This window comes from Martes martes, assembly GCF_963455335.1.
Source record: "Martes martes genome assembly, contig: scaffold_65, whole genome shotgun sequence".
Classification (NCBI taxonomy): Eukaryota; Metazoa; Chordata; class Mammalia; order Carnivora; family Mustelidae; genus Martes; species Martes martes.
Window position 1 is genome coordinate 133,897 of NW_027666628.1, and position 21,986 is coordinate 155,882.

The 21,986-nt window shown below is 41.1% G+C and overlaps 2 protein-coding genes across 2 annotated transcripts in view; both read right to left on the reverse strand.

Annotated features, from left to right (window-relative positions):
- The window catches only part of LOC308337872 (ankyrin repeat domain-containing protein 26-like), a 340,750-nt gene that overhangs the window by 128,860 nt on the left and 189,904 nt on the right, over window positions 1–21,986 (reverse strand). The gene's annotated exons all lie outside the window — the stretch shown is intronic.
- On the reverse strand, window positions 1,149–20,591 carry LOC308337871 (uncharacterized protein; the record flags this gene model as incomplete). The annotated part of the gene is made up of 6 exons (XM_080831415.1): window positions 1,149–2,361; window positions 4,282–4,364; window positions 7,587–7,670; window positions 8,296–8,446; window positions 18,931–19,179; window positions 20,400–20,591. 6 exons carry the CDS (start codon window positions 20,589–20,591, stop codon window positions 2,248–2,250), a joined length of 873 nt encoding a protein of 290 aa, XP_080687541.1. The 3' UTR covers window positions 1,149–2,247.

Genomic DNA, 21,986 nt, shown 5'->3' on the forward strand with positions numbered 1-21,986 from the left:
AATATATGATGCTACTTTGAAAAGCGCTTGTGCATCAGGGCTTGTCCCTTCTTACCAGCCCTGGGCATCTTCCAACTGCTACTGTGCAAATAAGCCCCGACCAAGTAGAGAGAGGGATCCCAGTCCTCTCTGGATCCCATCTGACACAGTCTTTTCTGCATCCCTCTAAAACAAATCTTCCCGTAACACCGCTTTCCTCCCCTGTTCAGTGCACTGCAATGCAGTTGTTCTCACGAAGTGTGGAATAAAACTAAAATCCTTCACTTGGCTTTCAAGAGCTTGACTTTGGAGCCCGACCCCGTCCTTCCAGACACTGTCCCCACTTCATGCCCTGAAGAGCTCTCGGCTACAACCTGGCTTCTTCCTCTCTCCAATCCCCAAGGCCAAGGCCCAGCCCCTTGACCTATTCCGTATCCTCTTTCCTACTGTTCAGAGTCAGTGCTAACTCCCTTTGGCATTCACACCGAGACCCTCTTCTCGGGAAAGGGAACCTCTTACGCTGCGATGTAATGGGAATGCAAGCTGGGGCAGCCACTACAGTACGGAGGTTCCTCAAAAAGCTAAAAATAGAGCTACCCTACAACCCAGCAATTGCACTACTGGGTATTTATCCAAAGGATACAAACGTAGTGATCTGAAGGGGCACGTGTACCCCAATGTTTATAGCAGCAGTGTCCACAATAGCCAAACTATGGGAAGAGTCCAGATGTCCATGGACAGATGAATGGATAAAGAAGATGTGATATACACAACGGAATAGCATTCGGCCATCAAAAACGATGAAATCTTACCATTTGCAACAACAGAGATGGAACTAGAGGGTATTAGGCTGAGCGAAATAAGTCAACTAGAGAAAGACAATTATCACATGAGTTCACTCATGTGGAAATTAAGAAACAAAACAGATGATCATAGGAGAAGGGAGAGAAAAATAAAATAAGATGAAATCAGAGAGGGACACAAACCATGAGACTCTTAACTCCAGGGAACAAACTGAGGGTTGCTGGAGGGGAGGTGGGGGGGGCGGGGTAACTGGGGGATGGGCATTAAGGACGGCATGTGATGAAGTGAGCACTGGGAGTTATATGCAACCGATGAATCACTGACCTCTGCCCCAGAAACTAATAAAACACTATATGTTAATTAATTGAATTTAAATTAAGTAAATAAATAAAAAGACGTTTCTTCTCCACAGTCTTTCCTGATGATTCCAGATTCTTCATTCACACATTCATCCAAAACTGTGGAGACACAATGGAGAGATTGCTGAGGTGCCCGGGGGGCTCAGTCAGTTAAGCATCTGCCTTCCACTCAGGTCATGATCTCGGGGTCCTGGGATCCAGTCCCGCGTCGGGCTCCCTGCTCAGCGGGAAGTCTGCTTCTCCCTCTCCCTCTGCCACTCTCCCCCTGCTTGTGCTCTTTCTCAAGTTAATACATAAAGCGAAGGAAGGGAGGGAGGAAGGGAGGGTGAAAAGAAAAAGAAAGAAAGAAAACTGCTTCAGTCCCTGCTTTCACAGAGCTTGTAACCCAGGAGTAAAGCAGAAACCTTACAGCCATTCCCTTGACCCTTAGCGTACATGTCCCTGTATCTACTGATAGTCAATGGATAAGCTCTTTAAGGTCTAGGGCATCTTTTCCTCCATCTTGTAAACATCTGTGTACTTCCTACAATACCTAATGGAATGTCTTGCGCAAAGTAGACACCTAACAAATATTCCTTGATCGGTAGGCTGCTTGCCCTGAGAAATTTCCTAGACTTCTTCACACTCCGGTATGTCTTCAAGTTTTATGGATGTAAATAATTGTGTGGGCCTTGCTGGTTCTTCCAAGTTCACAGTTCGGATGTCCGTGACTGAAGGCACTGCTTGTTGCTCCGTCCTCTGCTTCGCTGCCACGTCGTCATGTCTTTGAAACCGTTAGAATTCCAGATAATTCCACTCACTTCACTAGGCTTCGCTTTGGTTTTCTTGGTCACAATGATATCAAAGTTTTGAGATATAAGGTGACAGAAACAATGTTTTTAACCTCTTTATGCCCTATACCAAACCAAGCCAAGCAATATTTAGATGTACCCTGTATTTCTCCCAGCCTCTGCCAGAGGTGAGGATTTTCTTTTTCCCTTAGCCACATAGAACAAGAGATACCAACCAGCAAAGGTCTAGCCACATCCCAGCTATCCCTCCGCAGCGGAATAGGTAAACACACCGGGATGTGCTCATGCAGTGGGATAAGACCCTGGGGGAAAAATCAACGCACTGCGCCCACAGGCGACAATACGGGCAAATCTCTGTAACAGCGTCCAGCGTCCACAAGACAGAACAGCGCGTGCGGTATGAGTCCGTCTGGACGAAGGTCCACACCCTGCAAAACAAGACAAGGTATTATTTCAGGATACAAACATGTAGTGGACCTACAGACAAAGGGGGGAAGGATAACTTCCAGGAAGGATGGTCAGGGCAGACAATGGTGGGAGGTGCTCCGGGGGCCGCAGAGATGACTGAGCTCATTGCAAAGACTTGTCAGATCTGGACCCTGAATGCGGCTGTTTCCACCTGTCAGATGGATCCCACGGAGTCTCCCCATCACGTCACCGCAGTGTGTCCCTCTCATTGGCGGAGCCTGGGTCATGTCGCTACACCTGAGCTGCCAAGGCAGAGCGCATGCGATGTTTTCTGCTTCTTTTGTGGGATAGAGTCCCTGCTTCACAGGTTAGGGGCCTCTCGTCACATGGAAAGGGGTTTCTGATATGGTTCAGCCTAAAGGAATTATTGGGTCCAAACACAAAGTTCTCTGGAGACCCAGGACAAGCAAAGTATAAAATTTAGACTCTCTAAAGAAATACATGGACTTTAGGGCTTTGCTAAGTGATAACCAGCCAGCGCTGTGCTGGAGACCAGTTCTCGAACACCCTGGGTCATGATCCCAGGGTCCTGGGGTCGAGTTCCGCATTGGGTTCCCTGCTCAGCAGGGAGCCTGCTTCTCCCCCCCGCTTGAGCTCACTTGCTTGCTCTCTCTCTCTCTGACAAATAAATAAATAAAATATTTTTTAACAAATTATATTTTTAGGGGTGCCTAGGTGGCTCAGTGGGTTAAAGCCTCTGCCTTCGGCTCAGGTCATGATCTCAGGGTCCTGGGATCGAGCCCCGCATCGGGCTCCCTGCTCAGTGGGGAGCCTGCTTCCTCCTCTCTCTGTCTGCCTCTCTACCTACTTGTGCTATCTCTCTCTGTCAAATAAAGAAATAAAATCTTAAAAAAATTGCCAAGGGAAGGGAAGGACTACTTGGTATAAAATTATCATAGTGACTCCTGATAATTTATTCCCTAATAGTCGAGGCTGTGAAAAATATTTATGCATAGATAAGGAAGAGAGTGTGGAAAGAGTAAGAGCCCTCATTCTGCTCCATATTAAAGTGGCCTTTTGATTGGTCAGCAAACAAGTCAGGCACATTAATTCTCAGCATCTTTGCTCTCTCTCTTCCTCTGGCTAGAAGTGTCCTCTGCTCAAATACATACATGGTTTAGGCACACCTGGCTGGCCAGTGAGTAGAGCATGTGATTTCAGGGTTACAAGTCTGAGCCCCATGTTGGGTGTAGAGGGTTGCAAGTTTAAGCCCCATGTTGGGTGTAGAGATTACTTAAAAATAAAATCTTAAAAAAAAAACACATGCATTTTACTCCATCATCTTCAAATCTTCACTCAAATGTCACCTTCTCAGTCAATCAGAAACTGAACATCCCCATTTAAAACTGTGATCTTTCTCTCAAAACTCCCAATCTTCTTCACGCGGCTCCATATTTTTCCCATAAGATTTCATCACATTTGAACATACTCTATTATTTCCTTATATGCAATATCATGGTTTAGTTTCTGTTAGAAAGGACAGCAGAGATTTATTTCTTCTGTCCCAATACCTAAAAGAGGGTTGGAGAATACGCAGTGAAGCTAAAACTTCCAAGGTTCTAATCATGGCTTCGTTTTATCTAGTGTCCAGCCCCACCCAGGAGCCCACCAGAGTGGCCTCATACAATGACCGTGCCATCGCCCAGGAAATTCCTAGGGATTTAGAAGCCCTGTGTCACACATAAGCTGCAAAGACCAAACTGCAGAAGCAAAGATGCACTTAGTACTCTTGTCATTTAGGGAATTACAAGAGTTTTAGTGCCTCGAACTGGAGGTAGAGACCAATGTATATATTTTCTATTCTATACCTTTAAAATCAAATATTGGCCTTATATAATTAGATAATATTTGAAGAGTGCAGGGTAAACTTTTTAACTTACTCCTTTAACAAGTTCAAAGACGACATTTTTCATCTGGACGGGATCTACTGCAGAGTCAAGCCCTGTTGTTGTCCGGAAGCGGACTAAAGAGAAAAAAAAATAATTGTTTATATATTTGATAGTTTCATAAGATTTCAACCACCCTATTATTCAGATGTAAGAAAGTACAGAAAATTATATTTAAGTTTACATACATTAATTCATAGTGAGGTAAAGAAACTACATCTTCCAGATTCCTAGACCATGTTCAAGGAATAAATGACTCACATTAAAATGACATTTTTTTTAAGATTTTATTTATTTGACAGAGAGAGACACAGCGAAAGAGAGAACACAAGTAGGGGGAGTGGGAGAAGAGGAACAGGCTTCCGCCAAGCAGGGCGTCTGATGCGGGCTCCATCCCAGGACTCTGGGATCATGACCTGAGCTGAAGGCAGACGCTTAACGACTGAGCCACCCAGGTGCCCCTAAAATAACATTTTTACACCTTCCAGTTAAAATAAAAAATTGGGGCACCTGGGTGGCTCAGTGGGTTAAGCCCCTGCCTTCGGCTCAGGTCATGATCTCAGGGTCCTGGGATGGAGTCCAGAATCAGACTCTCTGCTCAGAAAGGGAGCCTGCTTCCCCCTCCCACTCTGCCTGCCTCTCTGCCTACTTCTGATCTCTCTCTCTGTCAAATAAATAAATATTTTAAAATGAAAAATTATTTCCCTCTTCCCCTATCATATCTAAGAGAAATTTAAACCAATCATTCTCAAACTCAACTCTGCATAAAAATCACTTGAGAAATGTATAAATGCAAGTTCCCAGGCCATGGCCCAGAATTTCTGGTTTATAGTTTTAGAAAAAGGCCCAGGACAGTTTGCATTTTTAACAATCACCCTAAATTATCCTGATACAACTGGTCAGGGATGCACACCACAAAATTCATTGCCTTAAAATTAGCATAAAAACTGGCACTAACATTTTTTTTTTAAAAGGGTAAACCTTAAAAGAGATTATTTCACTTTTCACGCAGCCTCCTCCTCTAGCAGCTGTTATTACTTGCCCTCAGATGATATATATCAGTAATGACATCATTAAGAATGACAGTGAAAGCTTGAAAGACAGTAAAATACTTCAGATCAACTACAGGGAACTATCACAAAAGTTTCTTAAAACCTCTCCCCTTTGGTTAAACTTCCCTACTGAACAGAAGTAAGTGAGTAATTAGAGCAATTTCTAATTTCCTCAGAAGAAGACAAAAATATTGTCTTTAAGACAGAAATTTAGATGCAAAAAAAAAAAAATCAGTAAGCAAAACTAGAGTTTTGTTGAAAACACTTAACATACCAAGAATACATAAGTTGGAAGAGTAAATGTAGTGTAGTAATTCTACATTGGATACTAACAGTTTTAGCCCACTACATTGTTTATTTAAGGATTTATACAGAGGGACTTTATAAATTATGCAAATTAAATTTATAGCCAAACCACTTGAACCTTATAAGAAATTATAAGGCAATGCACTTCATATTTTGATACATATTTTTGTTTAATATAAGAAATTAAGAAACATAAAATAATAGCCAGAACTAACCCCACCCCTCCAGTATCAATCATATGGTGTCCCTACACTGGTTGTGTTTTGAAAATGAGGAGACAAAAGAAGGTGACTCTGACTATAAAAAGAATATTCTGGGGGTACCTGGATGGCTCAGTCAGTTAAGCATCTACCTTCCTCTCAGGTCATGATCTCAGGGTCCTGAAACTGAGCCCCACATCCGGCTCCCTGCTCAACGGGGAGCCTGCTTCTCCCTGGGCCTGCTGCTCCCCATGTTTGCAATCACTCTTTGTCAAATAAATAACATCTTAAGAAAAAAAAAGAAAAGGATATTCCTGGATGTATGTTAAAATCTCATCTAAGGTTTGATGATACAAAAACCTTAAAATATCTGGGGTAACATGCAAGTTCTGGGATGAGGTCCTGATCCAAACCAACTGTTATTCTTTTTTTTTTTCTAATTTTATTTATTTATTTGAGAGAGAGAGATGACAAGCAGGCAGAGAGGCAGGCAGAGAGAGAGAGGGGGAAGCAGGCTCCCCGCTGAGCAGAGAGCCCGATGCGGAGCGATCCCAGGACCCTGAGATCATGACCTGGGCGGAAGGCAGAGGCTTAACCCACTGAGCCACCCAGGCGCCCCTGACCAACTGTAATTCTTTAATTGTTATCCGTTTTTCTCTCAAGGTAAACAATCCTAAAGAACATAGAAAACACAAGGTAAAAACTGAATAGCTGAGAAAGCAACAGGAACTACTTAGGATGGGCGTTATTACTTCATTTTAGACTGGCAAACGGAGAACTATGAGAATCGCTTGAGGCAATTCTTAATTGTATACTAAATTTATATATATATATATATAAATTTTTTTTAAGATTTTATTTATTTGAGAGGGGGTGAGAGAAAGCACACAAGTGGGGGAAGGTGCAGGCGCCTCGATCCCAGGACCCTGAGATCATGACCTGAACTGAAGGCAGATGCTTAACCAACTGAGCCACCCAGGAGCCCCAGATTTTTATACACTTATGTATTATATATACATTTTTCATAAATTTATTAGTGTGTCTTTGAAATAGGGGACTATTTCACTTTGTATTGTTATTATAAAATTATTCTACATGTTTTCAAATTTTATAACTGGACAGGTGTAACTTTCTAGAAGTCTGGAAAACCAACCATTACCAGAAGCTAAGCTAACATTTTTGCTATAACATAATCCTTGGAACATTAACAAAATATTAATTATTTTCTCAAAATAAAACTTGAAATTCGTACAGTGTCTGAAGGAACTTTTCTTGTAACCCACAAAGCAATGTAAATATAATGAGCCCTGATAATGCAGTTGGCATGTAACCATAACAGATTAAAACTTTTCTACTTCAATGCAAAAAAACACCTCAAATTGACCCAATCTGTGAACTGTTGACTTAGGAAAGAAAGGCCTAGACACCAGAACAGTAAATGCTGGGGCACCCATGTGGCTCAGTGGATTAAGCCTTTGCCTTTGGCTCAAGTCATGGTCTCAGGGTCCTGGGATCGAGCCCCACATCAGGCTCTCTGCTTAGCAGGGAGCCTGCTTTCCCCGCTCTCTCTGCCTGCCTCTCTGCCTACTTATGATCTTTCTCTCTCTGTGTCAAATAAATAAAATCTTTAAAAAACAAAACAGGAAATGCTTCTTCTCTCCTCTCTAAGGCAGACTATGAAAAATAATCAAGTATTTAAAAGATTAAAAATAAAAGTCAGATAAATAAAAAGAGCCTTTACCAGAAAAACATGGATTTTTTAAGAGTCCATAAATGCCAAACAGCAGCAGAAAGAAGAGAATCAGACGAGTTCGTCTCAGAGAATCTGGAGGAGGAAAAGAAAAGAAAAAAAAAACTTAAATCAGATAACAACAATGACAAATGACACCTTGATGAAAAGCAAGAATTAGGTTATTGACAGTAATCATATTCCATCAAATGCAATTTTGGAACCTGACATTCTTTTGTATAATTGCCATGATTTCCTTTCAGCACCCTATTATCAAAAACCTCACGAAGGCACTCATGCTTCTGTCCTTGACTCTGGTTCTCATTTGAGAAAAGGGAGAGTGTCAACAGGTATTTCCATTTTGACACAGCTTAAGTTACAAATATAATGGAATATAACCAATGAAAAGGTGCATATGTGTTAGAAAAAATATGTGTAATCACTTAAAGGTAGGACTATGGGGGCGCCTGGGTGGCTCAGTGGGTTAAGCCTCTGCCTTCAGCTCAGGTCATGATCTCAGGGTCCTGGGATCGAGCCCCACATCGGGCTCTCTGCTCAGCAGGGAGTCTGCTTCCTCCTCTCTGCCTGCCTCTCTGCCTACTTGTGATCTCTCTCAATAATAAACAATAAACAAAATTTAAAAAAAAAAAAAAAAAAAGGTAGGACTATGACTTCCTTTTAGATATTATTCCCAAATATGGATGGTGTCTAATCAACTTACCATTGGTTTTTTGCATTAGGGCTTGAGCTTTCAGAAAACCCTCTGCAAAACCGGTTTTAAATGCATCTTGGTGAGCTTCAGGTATATTTTTGGTTTTCATGAGTTTGTCCAAACTCTCAACATCTGATCCCCTGTCCCGCAACAGGAACCCCTAAATACACAAACAAGGCATCAGTACTGACTTACTATACAGATAACACTGCCCAATAATATAATGATCACTCACAAAAAAATCCTTTCCAAAATTCTAGAATTTCTAGTTTTTGTTGACCATCAGAAGAATTACACTAAGACTCAAAAATAAATTACTTGATCAATGGCAAGGAAACTAACTCTGGAACTTACACTTCCATCCATTGATTAATAAAGAAACTCTCTGTAAGAACACTATACTGAAAACAGTAGGTCGCATGTGGACTCAGGGTTCCAATGGTTTGATGTTCACACTCCTTTATCTCTACCAGAGGAAAAACGTCATTAATTTATTAAATGTTTACTGAGTACCTTTTACAAACTTGAACTTGTATAGGTTGTGAAAATGTAAAGATAAATAACCACTGATCAGAATGTTTTCAATCTACTGGGGAGAGATAAACAAATAACTAATTTTTTGAAATCATTTTGATATTATGTTAGAAGTTCTAGGTCTGGGAGCACCAGGGTGGCTCAGTCGGTTAAGCACTCAACTTTTGGGTTTTAGGTCAGGTCATCATCTCAGAGTCATGGGATCAAGCCCAACATCAGTCTCTGAGCTCAGCAAGGAGTCTGCCGAAGATTCTTTCCCCTCTCTTTCCCTCCCCCACCCTGCTCCTCCTCTGGTCGCATGCATTTCCTCTCTCAAATAAAGAAGATCTTAAAAAAAAAAAAAAAAAGAGGTTATAGGTCTGGTGGTAAAAAAAAATGCTACCTCAGAAGTCAAGAGAGGCATCACAGTGAATAGGATTTCTAAACCACAGGGAACACAAAGCATAAACAATCTGACAGAGCCATGAAATAACAGGCCTTAGCACTCAGGAATGGCAAGCGATCTTGTATGACAGGACTTTAAATGCCAAGAAACAAGCGGAGTAGAGGTTCAGAGGGGGTGCCATATTTAAAGGTGAGAACAGAAAAATGGTTTGCAGAGGCCAAATGGATACTCCAGCAGGAAACTGACAAGAAAGCAGGGGAATACACTTATTACATTAAAACATTTTAGATGGATGGTGGCTTGGTGGCAGTCTGGAGGCTGGAGCCTTGAGAACTAGCCTGCAGCTCAGAACTTTCTACCTTGCCTCTCTGCCATGCTCAGCATGTGTCTCATCTGCAGACTAGTTCCCATGTCACAAGCTAGCTGCAGCCTTCTCAGGACCCCATTCAGACACAACAGCATTGAGCAGAAGGAGGGGGACTGCTTATCCATGTGCTTCTGATAACAAGAGAAGAGCCTTTTCTCCAAGAACACGAAGGCCTCTCACATGCCGTGGCATGCCTGCATCAGATTCAATAACTGACAAGGAAACTGGGTCACAATGGCTGGCTTAGATCCATTAGAATTTCTTGCTGGGGTCTGGATACTGTATCTTTCTCAAGGCGCATGAGTTAGGGTTACACACTGGAATGCAATAAAGACTCTACATCCCCAGAAAAGGTGGGAACAGTTTTTAGGTAGGCAAACAAGATTTTTATTTCAGGTAACACTTCTGGAAACTTTGACATGCTTCCCAACGTGTATAGAAGAACACCAATTGCAACTGTCCACAGCCAATCTCAGACCACCTTGACTATCCTATAATGCTATCCCATCCCAGGAATAGTGTGAGACTTCATCTGAAACTGTGCTAAATTAACTTGCTCCATTTAGTCTGCTTTTTACGTGGCTAGACAGGAAATGAGGTGGGAGCAACATCTATTTCTTCTGAGAAATTGGGCTCCTCTATCCACAACCTCCTCTGAAAGAACATACACAGTAGCCTGCTACATCCCTTTCATGTATGCCACTGAAGGTTCTGCTGGCCACTTCACAACAATGCTCAAGGCAGCCCAAACCTAACAGTAACCGCACACCGCTTTCTTTTAGATAGAAAAGTAAGTCGTAAAGCAATATAAGCAATCTTTCATCTAACAACTATTCATTGAGCTCCTCTTACATTCTCTTGCCTGGGACTATGGAATTTATGATTGGCAGACATAAGTCATGACCTTGTAGAGCTTGAGTCCAGTAGGGAAGATAGGCATTATTGGCTAACAACAATAATAGAAGCAAATGTAAAATTATCAGTGATAAGTGCCAAGAAAGAGCTGCAAGGCAGGTGCACGAAGGCAGACTTGGAGGAGCTGAAGCTTGAGCTTATATTGTGGGAAGATAGGAGTCCGCTTGGTAAGTAGTGGAGAGGTAGAAGAGTGATCCAGACAGAAGGAGCCTCATGTGAGAAGACTCTGTGGCTAGAGAGAACATGGCCAGAGAGGTTGGAGCATGGAGGAGTGAGGGAGGTGGTGCAGGTGAAAGCCAGAGTCTAAGGGAGGGGCCAGATCATACAGGCACTGGTGACTTATGTTTAGAAATAGTCTTTATCCTAAACATAAAGGGGAATTTCTGAAGTGTCTTGTCTAAGCAGTGGTTATCAACAGATTCATATTTGAAAAGGTTATTCTGCCAGGGTGAAGGTCAGATTGCATACAAGAAAGCCATTTTTAAGGCTAATAATGTAGTATTCCACATTAAAAATAATGGTGTTCAGACTATGGTGGAAAGTGACAGAAGAATTCAAAAGATGTTTTGAAGGTAAAAATTTTAAAATTCAGTGGTTGATGGGATGAGAGATAAACTAACCTGTCCAAATGAAGGGTGGTACCAGTCAATGAAAAGGGAACATAGAAATAGGACTTGGAGTAGAGCTGATATCAAAAATACAAGAAGATCTTCTACAACTCAATAGCCAAACAAAACAAAACACAGTCTGATTTTACAACGAGTAGAGGCTCTGAATAGACATTTTTCCAAAGAAGACATACAGATGGCCAACACGTACTTGAAAAGATGTTCAACATCATTCATCATCAAGGAACTTCCAATATACATGCCAACTTTTCAGATATTGTGCCTCGTTAGCCCACTAACAATGGATTATTGTCTATCTCATTTCCTTAAGACCCATAGGACAATTAACAGGATACAAATTATTCCTTAAAGTCAAGCTTCTTACCTGGTTTTTCATTCATAACCACTGTCAGAACCTTTCTTTCCACAGCTTTGCTGTCAAAGTAAATGTTCAATACTCTGAGAATGCTGTGTAAAATAGTGTAGAAACTGTCATTGTAAGACTATGATCAATTCTCTCAAACTAAACAATCTAGTTTTCAGGGTGGGGGGGGGACAGGGGGACATTTTATTATAAGTCTGTTTCCAAGTTTTCCACAAGGAAAGCACAGTCATCATGCTAATATAATGGGTTGACCCTTTATAAAATAAACTTAGCCTAAAATATATGAGTATATCATTAAACTTCTCAGTATGCTGTTGAGGTCTACAAAAGCTTCTAATACCTGGCACCAAGAACGTTTACCCAGAAGAACTCTTCTTTCCTTATATTCTCCAGATTTGGCAAGAGCCATCTTCCCAGGCACTCACTACAGAACACTTATTACCTTTGTGAGATGGAAATTAATGAAAGTAACTACATCTAGAGCTTTCGTTATTGGCATAATTATATCACCACACATCAGTATAAAGAAACATCTCCAATTCCCTGCTTTGAACACAAAGACTTTAGTCCCAAGATTTCTGTTGGATGTCTCATTTCAGGATTCCAAACGAGTCCTACATACAATGGGGCAAGGGAAATCCAGTCACATTTGATGATGGGGTGGGAAGGTACAGAGGGAGGGATAGAAGGAGGGTGAGGGGAAAAGACTGATTTTAGTTCAGGAGACTCTGAGACCAGAAATTCTTCTCGAGTCAACCTGACCACCATTATACTTACTCATAGAAGTCAATGGCTAAAAAGAACAGGAAATACTCGAGGGTAACAACAGATCAAACCTTTAATTCTCTCTAAGAGACTTTCCTCCTAGGTTGAAGATCTCCAAACTTAGGTCTAGTCCTTATCCATAATTATAAGCTGTGCATTTTCCCTGCACTTAGTAGATTAGTTCTTACTACATTGGGAACATTGGCCTGGGGCCATGTTACTATCCAGATACTTTCTTAGGAAGATATAATGGACATGGGTTACACTTAAAATCTGTCCATAAACCTTTTCTTTTGAGTATTGCACCTTGTGTGGTCCATATAATTCTTATGCCAAGTGGACACACAACCCAGAGCCATCAATGAGGGTCTTTGTAGGAATACTGGGAGAGAAACTAATGGCTTCTGAGATTGATGGCTATGAAAATCATGAAGGTCTAGTGCTGCTGGGGCAGTCTTTCCTGCAACCTGGACAGATGTGAGGAAGGATGAAGACAACAGGGGGAAAAACAACAACAACAGAACCAACAGTGGAACATCTATATGTAACTGTTTGAAGTTATTCAAACCCTGAACTTTTAAGTCTCATGCGTGGATAAATTCCCCTTTGTTTAAGCTACTTTGCACTGGATTTCTACTAACTATAACCCAAAGGGATTGGACTGATGAAGAGAAGGAGAACAGGGAATGGACGGTGAGGACAGGAAGGTCTTATAACTATAGCTAGACAACAGCCTTACAAACAGCATTTATGACAGGAAGGTGGCTGGTTCCCCATTGGTTCCCTTCGTTTGTCTTTTGTAGGCCCAGGACAGTTTGCTAAACCAGGATATGTTAACAGAGTTAGGTCAGAGCTGAGGAGTGGGTGGAATTGCCTTCTACTTTTTGCTTCCGCCTTAGGTATGCTTCTCCTCCTCTGATCTCTTCCTTCTTCCTCAAACACAACCTCAGCACTCCCATCACTTCAAAATATCATTTCTACGAGAGTTCAACTCTCAGCACAGCTGACATTTTTACCCTCCTTCTCCTCCTGCCTATATTCTCTGCCAGCTCATACCCTTGGACCAGACAGGGAACTGCTGGCCAAGACCACTTTACATCTGACTTCTCAGTTTAAGTTGCCCATTGCCCTTTTCACTTACAAAACCCCCAGAGAAACTCCTTTCCCTTGGGCTGAGATTCCAACCATTTAAACCATTTAAATGCCATGCATATGCGATGCATATTATAAATCTTATTCCACCTACAAATTCTTATTTAATACCGTAACTCTAGCCTTATAGTCTATGAGCCTGTATTTGAGGGAAAGTTATAACCAAATGTCCCCAAACATCTGTAATCTTTAAAAAAACGTAAAAAATGAAAAATAGCAGTGTCAAACTTTTAAAAATAGGAAAGTGGTGCCATCTTGTGGTTACAAAGAAGTAAAAATAAAAATTTTATCTCACTCTTTCAATATATTAAAGAATCATTGCCCAAATCTGGCCCACCTTAAGCAATCATTACTCTCAGTGTTCTGAAATTCCCAGATAAAATATTGTTCATGTGGAGAGTTTTCCTTGTCAGTCAAATCCGGCCCACCTTAAGCAATCATTACTCTCAGTGTTCTGAAATTCCCAGATAAAATATTGTTCATGTGGAGAGTTTTCCTTGTCAGTCAGACTTATTGCTATCTCAGCCAGGAAAATCTAATTTCCTGAAAAAATAGTTTCCATGATTATACTTTGATTTTTGAATCAGAGACAGATCTTAATTCTGAATGCTACAGTAATGCATTCATAGAAAAGAGCTCTAAAACCTTTTTTTAGGCACTACCATAGTAATCAGCAAATGTCTTTGAGAGACGATTCCAAGCACTGGAAACAACATACGACTGGATTTTTTCAGAGTCCATGAAAGCATAGGTTGACTTCCAGAAAACGTAATGCTATAAAAAGTGTTAAAATCCTTCTTCCCAGAAACATCTGGATTGACCAAAGAAATAAGATGAGCATGAGCTAAAATGTCCTCCCAAATGCCTCACATCTTATAGACTAAAGGAAAATGCCATGAGTTAACTAACAAGCATCCTTACTTTGAATACAAAATGGTGCCAAGCAGAAACAGGCCTTCTGCATAGTAAAGGCATTCTGGTACTTCACATCTGTCCGTGAAGAATAAAAGGATATCCCCATAAGCAATAATATTTGGGTGGTCTGCATTTATACTAACATATAGGACCTCCTAGTGTAGTTGATATAGTAATTTAAACAGTTTATGTTTAAATTTAATAATATGCCTCAATAAGCAACATGTTTGTGGGCGCCTAGGTGGCTCAGTCATTAAGCATCTGCCTTTGGCTCAGGTCATGAATCCAGGGTCCTGAGATGGAGGCCCTCTTTGGGCTCCCTGCTCTTTGGGAAGCCTGCTTCTCCCTCTCCCACTTCGCCTGCTTGTGTTCCTGCTATTGCTGTCTCTCTCAGTCAAATAAATAAATAAATAAATAAATAAAATCTTAAAAAAAAAAGGAAGAAACACATTTGTACTTTATAGGACTAGAAAGTAAATGTATAGGAGAGCCTGCGTGGCTCAGTTAGTTAAGCATCTGCCTTTAGCTCAGGTCATGATCTCAGGGTCCTAGGATCTAGCCCCACGCTGGGCTCCCTGCTCAACCAGGAGCCTGCTTCTCCCTCTCCCTCAGCCCAAACCCCACCACTCATGTGCTCTCTTTCTCTCTCTCAAATAAATAAATAAAATCTTTTTTTTTTTAAAGTAAACATACAAATCTGCACTATTTGCCTGATGGGAGTTATTGATAGGAACAATGAGGATAGAAATAGTAGCAGACTTAGAGGATGATTGTGGAGCTGACCAGAGCAAGAAGAAAAGAAAAAAAGTGAAGAATGAAAGAGCCAGGGAGGGAAGAGAGAAGGAGAGTAAAAAGGTACTACATAAGCATAGGGTAAAATTGTTGTGTGATGATCACATGTGGCTGAGCAAATTAAAGAGTAGTAACAATAAAAGCCAACATTTGTCGAACACTCACCATATGCCAGGTAGAATGTGAAATTCTGACTGTGTAATATTTAATCATCTTTGAAAAAGAAAAAAAAAAGTAGGTGAGCTTCAGAACACTACTAGAATTAGACGGTTAGATGGGATGTTTTGCAGAATTTTTCTCTAACTTCAAAATTCCAGAGATGGCTTTTAATGTATATGACATTCTGCTTCAGAACCTTACATGGTGTCCATACATTAACTAAACAAATTTGCCAGACTTTTTTTTAAAGGAGACACTGAAACATTTTTAAAAGTTCTAAAGTCAGGATAAAATGGCCATATACGCACACATTTTTGAAATCTCTCTCTTTCTTTAAAGATTTATTTATTTATTTTAGAGAGAGAGCATGCGTGCAAGCAGGAGGAGGGGCAGAAGGAGAGGGAGGAGAGAGAGAATCTCAAGCAGACTTCCCACTGAGCGTGGAGCCTGAAATGGGGCCCAATTCCACAACCCATGAGATCACGACCCATCTGATGACCACCTGAGCCGAAATCAAGAGTCAGATGCTTAACCAGCTGAGCCACTCAGGTGCCCTTCTTGAAATCCCTTTCGAAATCACTCTTGAAAGAGAATGACATGAACTTAAAAAATAAAAACAGTAAAGAACAGGTCTTTCATGATGAAACAAACAAACAAACAAAAGGTCCAATCTTATACCACAACCTTGCACCAAATTAAGATATAATGCCAGGAATGGAAAAGTGACTCCCTTTCCAGAGAAGAGTATGCAAAGTAGCAGCAAGTGGGAAAATTCTGGAAAACCCGCCATGCTGACAGGTCAGGGGCAGAAAGGGCATAGCTGGTTTCCAGCCTCTTTCCCATGCTGGCAGGAAAGGGCTCAAGGCCCACACTTGGAAGAACAGCCAAATTTATCTTCCACTCTGGCCCAAGGAGAAAAAACTGAAGGGCCAAAGTGCAATCACCATTTGTACACTCCTGGCAGTGGAAGTAGCAGTGATTCAGCTAAGAGAGGAAAATCCAGAACTATTTTTTTTTTCCACATTTGAATGTCTCTGTCATCTAACTGCTTAAAAAGCCTACAGCAAAGAAATTTTCCATCTCCCAGATGGAAGAGTAAGTGATAATACAATCATCATTCCCTGTATTTTTCCTTTACCTTTGAATAGAAGAGTTATCTTTGCTGCATTTTTAAAAAATTTTATTCTAAATGTAGGTCTCTGACTGTTTTTAGATATCTTCTAAAAATCAGTCCATGAGGCATTATTAGCATAGAACTAATATGCATTTATCATAGTGAAGAAAATATTTGTTATAAGAAAATAACAGCCCTTCCATATGCATTTGTGGATCTCTCTGGGACTTTCTAGGACCTTTCTTAGAATTAGATTTTGCTCTAAGGTCTGAAATGGGATAGAATGGTATATTAACTGAATGATCTCAGTGGCCATTCTGAATTTAAAGATGAACGTTCACTTCTGTTCTATTTCCTATTCCAAATTTTGCCCAGCTACATTGCCCAACATAGCCTCTCAGAGTTTCTGCAGTGAGGTTAAATAACAACACTAAAACATTAAAATGAAATCAAATCTTCCAAATTAAATTAAAATATTCCAAATATCGGGGCGCCTGGGTGGCTCAGTGGGTTAAGCCGCTGCCTTCGGCTCAGGTCATGATCTCAGGGTCCTGGGATCGAGTCCCGTATCAGGCTCTCTGCTCAGCAGGGAGCCTGCTTCCCTCTCTCTCTCTCTGCCTGCCTCCTGCCTACTTGTGATCTCTCTCTGTCAAATAAATAAATAAAATCTTTAAAATATTCCAAATATCATATATCGACATACTGTGATACTCCTAAATTCAATAAAAAAACCTTCCCATTGTTAATTTCCCATTGATGTAATTAAAAGATAAAAATCTTAAAAAATTAAAATTCAAAATCTTTTAGTTGAAGTCCCAAAGGGCTAACGTGTGAAAAAATTCTGCTGTCCCTGTGCATTACTAATCCAAGAAATTAAAGTCCCCAATTTCAGTTTAAAGTCTAAGTAATCATTTCCCTCAACTGTTCATTCTGCTCAATTTCAGTTAGATGAATTTTTTGTGTCTTCATTCTTTTTTTTTTTAAGATTTATTTATTTATTTTTTTGAGACACAGAGAGAGATCACAAGTAGGCAGAGAGGCAGGCAGATAGAGAGAGGGAAGCAGGCTCCCTGCTGAGCAGATAGCCCGATATGGGACTCGATCCCAGGACCCTGAGATCATGACCTGAGCTGAAGGCAGAGGCTTTAACCCACTGAGCCACCCAGGCACCCCATGTCTTCATTCTTTAAGCAGCTGCAGACTGGACTGTCTTTCTCTAGAGTGGCTGCAGTTCAGGACCTCAGATTTTGTGTCTGTTTGCTTGCCACACAGCTCAGCAGCCTCACTATGAAGGATCTAAAGCATATAAAATTACACAGCAATTGTTTTTCACACCTACACATTAACAAAAATAAAACAATCCCCAAATCTTAGGATAGTTAACCCAAACATAATTATGTTCCAAATCTCAGCACTTAGTGTCATCAAAAGTCATAATAGAAACTCAAAAGTATCTGAAAAATATTTCTTTCAATTTTACTGGCCAACCAATGTTGCTTGTCTGGGGCCCATGATCCTGACCCCAAAAACCAGTTAGGATTGCCCAATAATGTACATAGAAGCCCACCAGGGTAGCTGTTTGTTAGGCGACTGCGTTCGGCTCAGGTCATGACCCTGGAACCCCAGGATTGAGTCCCGCATCAGGCGCACTGTTCGGTGGGGAGTCTGCTTCTCCACTGACCTCTTTCCTTTCATACTCTCTCTCTCTCATTCCTTCTCTCTCTCTCTCAAATGAATAAATGAAATCTTTGAAAAAAAATGTTCATAACATTGTGCATAACAGCCAAAATAAATAAATAAATAAATAAAACAATCCCTCTCCTCTCTGCTAGTGCTCTCACTCTCTCTCTCTTTCAAATAAATAAATAAAATCTTAAAAAAAAATCTTTCAGTGATGTCCTATCATACTTAAAACACACATTTTTAAAGATAGTCTACAAAGCACCCTGTATGATCTAGTTTACAATTTCATCTTCTACTATATATCCATATATTTGATTTTTTTCCTATTTCTTTGTTACCTCAGATCTTGGCACTTTCCCCTTTTACTTTTGTGCTACAACTGAAGACGTTTTAAATAAGTCTTAAGATTCTTTTGATCAAACCAATATTTTAGATAACCTATTGGAGTTGTTTTCAAGCCTTCATAAAAGTATGGCCAATTAAGGATGTATCCAAATTCTTTGGTCCAGATAATAAGCCATGTCTTCCATTGGGAGCTGTAGGGACTTCCTGGAACCGGCAGCCTGTAGAAATGGTTCATTTAGCCTCCTAAGATTCTGGGATTACTGCTTCAAACGTCTAATGACAACATGAACATTGGTTCCCCCCAAATCCAAAATTGTTAACCCTAGCTCCCCTGATAAATTCTTGGGACTCTTTTACAAGCCTCCAGGCTTGCTGGAATGGACAGATTCAACCTCTTAGTGTTTATGCTGTTTACACTGCCTAAATAGTGCAACGATGGAAGGATCTCTATATAGTGCAGCTTAATGAGGCCTACTATTCCCCCTGCAGATTCAGTGTGGCCACTGCTGCCTTTCACTGACCAACCTTCAGAGCAGGAGTCCCCTGTTGCTTATTTCTTCCAATGGTGTTTGCCAAGGTCTCCACTTTAGTGGGATCTCCAGCAGACATTCCCATGCTGTGAGTCTTGTCCTGTACTCTTAATGGGTCAACATGAGTCAAATAGATGCTCTGCAGGGGCCTCTCCTGCTCTTCTGAGATGGTCTGGTGATGACAGTACCTGACTTTGATTGACAGCGATAGCACAGATGACTCCCCAGAAGGTGGTATGGCCTTCTAGAGCTTGGTAAAGAAAATAATAAAAATGTTATATCTTTTATTTCCCAAGTTAATTCTAAGGGTAACAGTGATGATAAGTAAATAATATAAATTTGTAATGACGGTCAATATAAGGAATTGTGCTGACCCGGGATCAATAAAACATGGTACTTGACTTCTCCCTCCTTTACTATCTTGCACAATGATTCACAAATTTTGGAGTGCATTTAAAAATCTGGGAAAGGTGGGAGTGACATCACCAAAACAACGATGTAGGACACCTCCATCCCTTCACAAAGATCAATAATCAGAAAGCTCTCCATGAACAAAAACGGCTCTGGAAGAGCTCAGGAGTCCTCTTAAGAAACCTTAGCAACACAGTGAAACAAAAAAACTTGAGAATAATTGCACAAGAAAAGAAGAACGTTTCATTTTGCCTGCATCATCTCACCCCTCAAGCTGGCACTGCTCAGTGCCAAGAGTCCCCAGCCAGAAGGAGTTCCATTTACTAGAAAAGGAAAAGCAGAGTGAGGGACCAGCTTCTCCAGGTTTTCGGGATACTGCACAAAGGTCCCAATTCAGGTTTACCCTACCCAGAGACCAACAAAAGTGAGATATGCAGAGATGGTTAGGAACAAAAAGAAACACAATAGCTACTAATAGCAGCCACGTAGCAGGACCCCCTACAGTGAAGCCCAGCAGGTTTTGCCAGTGAAGAAATCAATCACCAACTAAGCCTCCATGGAAGTAAGTTTCACTAAATTTCACTAAGGTGAAAACCTGCAGTTTTCACCAGCTTTCAGGTATTGGCATTTGCTGACACCCGTTGTCTGAGTCTCTTCCCTCTAATTCCCCTCTCTGGCTGCAAAAAGAGCCTGGGAACTGCACCAGCAGCCAGCTCAAGCCTCTGTTTTTCCCCAGGTGTAAGATGCCAGTCTAAACCCCCAACGCTGACCCCACCCCCATGGGTGCACTTGGGGCTACCCATCTAGCTGTGCACTTGCACGCTGCAAGCCTGGTAAGCCTGAAAATTGTCACTGGCCTCTGGTGAAGTGTGTAGGCCTTGGAGTAAGACTGTGGCGACATAGGGGAGCACACCAACAGCCAGGGATTCTGTAATTGCTTGTGGGCCTGGATTAGGCCCTGTATTCTGTCATTAGCCCCACCAGCTGTGCACCCACACATCCCAGGTTTGAATCCTGCCAACAGTTTACACTACTGTGAACCCATGGCAATACCCAACAGCCACAGTAGTGCATGCCAGTGAGCCTGTAGCTGGGCCTGTCCTTTGCTGCCTTCCATGACCCCACCACTGCATGATGTGCCCAACTGACACATGACACGACACAGGCACCTGCAGCTGGACTCTGCAGCCAAGTATGCCACCACGAGCTCTGGCCACCATCACTACATGCCTGGGCCCTAGCCATTGTACCTGGAAGTGTCACTGAGGACCCCAACTGCCGTTGAAGCCACTATGGACCCCTTGAATGCTTATCAACGACAACAATGTTGTCAATGCTGTGGATCCTCGTGGCCTTAGCCAAAGAGAACCATGCCACTCACACCCCACACTTGGTGCCCAGCATGCCCCCACTTTGAGGTCAAAGTCTTATATTACCCAAGTCAGGCCATAAAGTTCAGGTGACTACTTCAAATGCACAGACCTACAAAAGGCTATTGGAATCACAAAGAATTAGGGAAAGATGACTCCACCAAAGGAATAGAGTAAACCTCCAGGAACTGGCCCCAAAGAAATGGAGATCCAAGAATTGCTCAACAAATAATTCAAAACAGTTGTTCTAAAGATGTTCAGGAAACTATTTAAAAAAACACATATAAACAACTTAACAAAATCAGGAAGACAATACAAGAGAAAAACGAAAAGTTCAACCAAGAGAAAACACTTTTTAAAAACACCAAACAGAAATTTTGGACCTGTAGAATACAGTAACTGAATAGTTCAATAGAGAGCTTCAATATCAGACTTGACAAAGTAGAATAAGGAACCAGTGATGTAAAAGAGAGATTAACTGAAATTATCCAAATAGGGGAGCAAGAAGGAAAAAGAATGAAAAAGAATAAAGAAATCTTATGAAAATTATGGGGCACCATCAAAACACAACAAAACAAAACAAAACAAAAAACAATGTAAAGATCACTGGAGTCCCAGAAGGAGGAGAGAAAAATGTGGTAAAGAGCTTAGTTAAAGAAATAATGGCTGAGAACTTCCCAAATCTGGGGGAGAGATTTGGAGATCCAAGTTAATGAAGGTAATACGTCACCACAAAATTTCAACCCAAAATGATCTTCTACAAGATGCATTATAATGTAACTCACTAAATCAAAGACAAAGAATGAATTTCAAAAGCAACAAGGGAAAAAAACTCTCTCATACAAGGTAAGCCCCATAAGGCTACAGCAGATTGCTGAGCAGGGACCTTGCAGGCCAGGAGTGAACGGAATGATATATTCAAAATCCTGTGAGAAAGAAACTGCCAACCAAGAATACTTAACCTGGCAAAATTGCCTTCAGAAAAGAAGGCAAAATGAAGACTTTCCCCCCAAAAAGGAAGGTGATGGAGCTCACTACCACTAGAACTGCCTTCCAAGAAATGCTGAAAGGAATACTTGAAATCGAAGTGAAAGGATGATAATTAGAAACATGAAGACACATGAAAATACACAACACTGGCATGTTAACCATTTAACTCTAGTTTAACAGTTAAAGGACAAACGTTTTTAAAAATACAGCTACATATCGCCTGGATCACTGGGTGTGGGGCATAGACAATGAATTTTGGAACACTGAAAAAAAGTGAAAT